The sequence below is a fragment of the Mangifera indica genome, chromosome 7 (assembly GCF_011075055.1).
Source record: "Mangifera indica cultivar Alphonso chromosome 7, CATAS_Mindica_2.1, whole genome shotgun sequence".
In the NCBI taxonomy this organism is placed as follows: Eukaryota; Viridiplantae; Streptophyta; class Magnoliopsida; order Sapindales; family Anacardiaceae; genus Mangifera; species Mangifera indica.
In genome coordinates, this window is record NC_058143.1 from 19,000,620 (window position 1) to 19,006,672 (window position 6,053).

General features: G+C 33.0%; 1 protein-coding gene across 1 annotated transcript; it reads right to left on the reverse strand.

Annotated features, from left to right (window-relative positions):
* Positions 1-4,985: 4,985 nt before the first annotated feature.
* On the reverse strand, positions 4,986-5,583 carry LOC123221703 (monothiol glutaredoxin-S10). Its single transcript, XM_044644602.1, has one exon. It carries the CDS (start codon positions 5,520-5,522, stop codon positions 5,214-5,216), a length of 309 nt encoding a protein of 102 aa, XP_044500537.1. The 5' UTR covers positions 5,523-5,583; the 3' UTR covers positions 4,986-5,213.
* Between the last annotated feature and the right edge of the window lie 470 nt (positions 5,584-6,053).

Here is a 6,053-nt window from a genome sequence, read left to right on the forward strand (position 1 = left end):
ATTGTGTTACCCATATGAATCATAAATGTTCACATTGACAATGTTAATTCCAATGGGACAATATTTCGGTGTCTTTGTTTTTTCAAAATCAAACAGCGGGGACGCCTTAATAGTCAAATGCGCAGGACTGATTAGGTTCAAATGAGGTCTTCTTCTCTTGAGCTAGGGTTCACTTTCACTATTAAGGACAGCTTTCTTCAATCGAAATTTTCAACCTTTCCAATTAATTAGAATTTAATTATCAGCTCAGCCCTTTGTTTCAGAGGCTTGATTGCAAAGTCTCAAGTACAAATCTCATCCTCTTAAACACCATTTTCGAAATTTAATTGGTTGTTGCGCATAGATTTATCATTAATTTATGGTACTTTAAAACGGTTTGACTTATAATAATGGCACATAATTATCTTCTTGATGGAAAATGAATCATTTCAAGCTAGCTTCCAATACATATATATATATATTATTTATAAATCATTTGATGACTTGGTAATTAGCTAGCCTCCATTGTTTGGCAGCCTAAAGCCACCAGACAATTACACCAGGAACCCACATTTTCTAAGAAATGGGAACATTCAACTGATCATTCGAGAACAAGGGGAAAATAATACATGGACCATCAGCAACATAGCTGTAGTATTATTGTCAGTTTGTCAGTTCCTGATGTTCCCAGTGAAGAAACAGAAGAAGAAATATTTATATCAATGTTCTAATAAATTAACAACATGCAAGCATGCAAGCCTTTCAGATGAATAGAAAAGTGTATATGTATGTATGTATGTATGTATTCACGTGATTCATGCTGAGCCAAAAGAAAGATAAATTAACCTGTAAAATATTCAATGTTTATTATTAATGCAAAATATAAGTTAAGATTTTCATGGGATCATAGTGGAGACGTGCAGTACGGTCATATTACAGTGAGTTGAGTCAGCAGCCAGCGAGTCAATCGTCTAAATCTGAAATCTAGAAGAACTTTTTGGATACGTTTTAGTTATGACAGCTAAAATTACAGCGAGCCTAGCCTTATACGATGTTTCTCTGTCAATCACTTTCGATGTGCTTGCGTCTCAAGAGCCATACACTTGTCCTCAAATTCTTCGTGATTATAAGATTTTAAATTGTGACTCCGAGATTTATGGATAAAAATTAGAATAGGTAGGAGGTGCCCTTAGAATATGGTCAATAACGTGGTCAAAGTGGACGGCTCATTGACCGCCGTCTGTCCTATTCTTGTATGACACGTGGAGAATTTACTGTGGTCAATGATTGTTGACCAACTGATGATGATTTCATTCTAATCCAGAACTTTCTCATGTTGCTAATCACGTTCAGGCCGTCCGATGGAAAATTAGCCAATGATCATTAAGGTTAACTTATCTGTTGTGGATAACCGACACGTGGTTTGCGTGATCTAATGGATCATTTAGTATTGTGTGATTGGTGCAATGACAAATTAGAAAGATTCGGCTAGATAAAGGGCTCGCCCATCAGCCCATCGCTGGCTGGTGGTTACGGTTTAGAGAATGACAGAGGCCAGACTAGAACATGATTCATGGGCCGAGATTGCTATTTTGGTTGGCCCAAGCCAAGGCTCACAACCTGAAAAAACAAAAAAACGTACCACAGTCAAAGAAAGCATTGGTATGGAATTAAATGCAATCCAGGAAGGCAAAATTGGTATTTCAAAGAAAGCACATAAAAAAAAAAATTAATTGTTAATGATTGAGGTATGATCCAAAGGCTGTTTTCCACTCTATTGTAAAAATTCAAATCAAAGATTGAAAGCATTTTAATAATTTTCGAAATATAAAAAAGTGATAGGTATAACACCACTTACATCCCTGCAATATAACCAAATTACATTTTCCTTTATAAAATTTAAAAAAGTATTAGTTGATCCATGTTTCAACTGGAAAAAAAAAAAAATCAAAACTTCAACTCTAACTTTATCCAGTCCTAGACCTATAATCATGTCGATTACAATTATAATTAAAGATGAATCGCATTACTTCTAGTAGAATTTTAATTGAATCACACTGATTTCAGTACAATTATTTTCATTTTTTCAATATGTTTATCATAAAAATTAATAAATTTTACTCAGAAAACTTGACAAAAGGCAGGGAAGTAGTTTTTAAGGTTCAAACGTATGAAAGTGTCATTTAGCTTAAAGAAAACAGGTGAGAAAATATTAGTGTCTGTCTGATTTTGAAGAAATGAAGAAATGTAGGGTGTGATTTGCCAGAAACAGTCTAAGAAATAAGGTCCACCATTTAGTTGAGCATTTGCTACAATAATATCCTCTCTTTTCGTTATTTATAGGTTGAATTTAGTGATTGATAGACATGATATAAAGCTAAAGCTAAGTTGAATTCCTTGTTTGATTAGATATAATATAAAGCTTACTTCATTAAATACCTTTTTTCCACCTCATCATCTAAAATTTATTCTATATATAATTATTTTCTCTCGTAAGGATTTTTTTTTTTTTAATCAGAACCCTTTATTGAATTATTTTAGTGGGATTAAATCAGTTTTACTAAATAGGTAAAATATCATATTTAATAATCAATCTGATAATTATATTTTTTTATTTGGATATCCAACTTTATCACTCAAATTACCCTCTAAACTTTTCCCCTTAGATTTTAGCTAGATTATCATTCATTAATTAAAAAAAGAAAAAAGAGAGAAAGAGAGAAATGACAATTCCACATGTTTATGTTCTAGCTTCAATGGCTAGGGCATACGTGAATTCCTTTGCCACTACAATGCAATGTACTAGATCGATCGAGAGAAAATTCATGCATCTCAGATCGTGGAAGCATGAAATATAACTTTTTCTGTGTAAGGATAAAGTGGAATAAATTCCATCACAAATTAGACAAGGTGAATATTAACTTATCTATCTACTTAGCTTTTTATGAAATGGAATAATAATATATACAATATTGTGCCACTGAAAGTTAAGAGTATAATGTCACTTTTTTTTTTCTTTGCTGGGCATCTAATAATTAAATGAAATGCCACTGTGATTTCATACAAAATACCGTTATTAAGCCCTTTTAAAGGGTAGTTATTGATTGAGCTTTTTCTGGGTCAATTTCGTGCCTCTGTTGCCCTTAATTGAATAGGGCATGCTCAATGGCACAATCCAACTTAGAAACCTAGTTAATAAATATATGAATAAAAAAAAAATGATATACAAATTATATGGATATAATATGATGAATGATAAAAAATACATTTATAAAAAAGTCCTTTAAATTCCCATACAAAAAAAGTATAAAATGCGTTTATACGGGTTTAATACGACACATCGTCAATAATATGTTAGTAATTTTCATGAATCATTTATTAAAAATCAATATAATAATTCAAATGTAAAGTATTTAATTAACTATTAAATGTAATACAATATAATATATAATCAAAATTCTTTATACAATAAATAACGTACCAATCAATTGGAAAAAACAAACGAACTAATTAGTTTGAATTTTAGATTTCAGATTAGAGTAAATTTTTGTATAAACTACAGAGGAGAAAAACGTAAAATTAGGGTTGAGAATTAAAAAAAAAATAATGTTGGGTTTTTTTAAATGAAAGTGACACTTTTGCAAATAACTAAAAATAAAATGAACAATTTTATACTTTAAGTTTAGTCAAAAATAAAAAAATACGGTATATAATTCTCGTTTAATACGTGAAAGGCAAAAATATTAGTTTAATATGTTTTTGATTTAAAAATTGTTTAGAACATATTTAATACGCAAATAATATATGTATTTACTAACTAGGTTTTCATCCAAACTCTGTGATGAACAGTGCCAAGAAGGGAATATTTTTAACTCTGCCGTCCTATGTACAGTGATTATACGTACAATGTATTTCTGTGCTTGTGTGTGTGTGTGTGTGTATATATATATATATCAAGCATGTATTTTGAACTTTTGGAAAGCTTAATGTCGCTACTGTGTCTATGTCTCTCGTAAGGGAATCTGATGGTTGGCCTAACGATATGATGGATAGGATTTCTTATTAATGTCGCTTTTGTGGACTGGTAAACCAAAGGTGGAATTCTTAAGCATCGGTGGCCTTCATTTTCCAGGTTTTCACCATCTTCTTCTCTACATCACCATTAAAGAGAGATGGAAATGTGATACCCCACGTGGGTTTCCTTCAAGTTGTTCCGTGTGGATTTATCAAAACCAATCAATTCGATCTTAAACATAGCCATCACTGCTAGCTTTTTCGTATTTTCTTTAATTAGAGTTGATATTCATTACTAGTTTAGTGAAGTTTTTGGATGATGATTTCTCTAAATGTAATCCTCTTATCATAAGCCAGCCACAAAATGTGAAATAATCATACATATATAGCGCCCTTCATTTCTTTGTATGGAGGAATCGTATGCAGGCAGCAAAGTAAAATAAATGCAAGCACGACCAAGAACTTTGTCTTGATTTAAATACATATTCCAAGTTGAAAAATGAGGAGCTAGAGCATCTAGCTAGATTCCATATGAGGCAAGGAAGGAAATTTTATATGTGTGTGTGTGTGATGTTACAACTTTACAAGAATATATAGAGAGACTCATGAATTATTTATTCAAATTTTATGAATTAAAGAACTGTTTGTTTGGAGGAAAAACCCTTTAAAGCATCGAAAGATGGCGAATGATGGAACAACACTAGCCAAATTTTGCTTATTTTATTTATTTTTGAGTGGCTGTGACCCTAACAAAGAGAATATATAGCGTAGGCCACGCCATCAGGGGCATTTCAACGTTTATTCCAGAGGTTAAGGGAACTGAATTATTTCATGAAGACACAAATCATAAGCTCCATATGCATTAACATTATCTGTCAGTAGAATTTGCATTTATGTGTCTCTACATGTGTGCGTGTGTGTGTACAAAGAACTCATGCTGTTGATTGAATTTAGGTATGGAAATCTGAATTATAGCAGAAGAAAGAAAGATATAGTCCTCATCAATATTATTATACAAAAGTTTAATACAGATACACTTCAGGAAGGTTTACATCAATTGTAACCTAGAAGCAGCCGGGTGTCATTGAGACAAAATTTAAAGAAGAGAGGGAGAGGAAAAAGAAAAGAGCAAATGGGAAATTTAATACAACTAAATAGGTTAACCTTATTCAAAACCTAACTGTATTTTATGGCTGTAGCTGAGTTAATTAATATTGTCACTAAAGCCACAAAGCACCGGCATCTTTGAGCTGTTTCTTCAAGGAGCCATTAAGCTGAAGGGTCATGACTGTGTTAGCGGAGCCTACAAATTTTCCCCCAATGAACACAGCTGGGACTGAAGGGTTGCACCCTAACCTCATGAGAGCCCACTCCATTTCCTTCCCTCGACTGTCCTCATCAAGTTCATAAATCGCAGGGCTTACCCCTTGATCGTAAAACAGTCTCTTGATTGCATGGCACATGCAGCAAGAGCTCTTGCTGAATATCACCACTGCCTTCTGTGATGCCAATTTTGCAATGCAATCCATTGCAACAATATCAAGCTAGTAAAAAAAGGTACCCGCTAAAAGGCCCTGTGTGATTTGGTCCGTTGATGCAAATTGAGCATTGAAGAAGTTATATATATACAGGAATGGGATGCAACATCATGACGTGGGCTAGGATATGACAGATTAGGTTAATTGTTTATTAAAAGGTGGTGGAAAGGTGAAGGTTCCTTTAGATATTTGGATTGATTCCCATGAAAACACCCTTAGTCTGATGTTGACATGTGTGGTTTTCTTCAAAAATCACACCAAGTTGTTCCCAGAATCTGAAAAACTATATATGGATAAGCCAAATATCGCCAAGGTCGGAAAGTGGATTTACCAAGAAAACAACGTTTGTGATTTCTTTCTTGACAAAATAGCTTAAGCTGTTTTCAAATTATATATGTAAATAAATTCCTAAGCTAATGTGGTTGAAGAATGTCAACTACTCGGTAGATCCAGACACACAGGGAAAATTGCATCACTTGTTCCTCAGGAGGTGATACGTATATGGGCTTTGAGTCTTCAAGA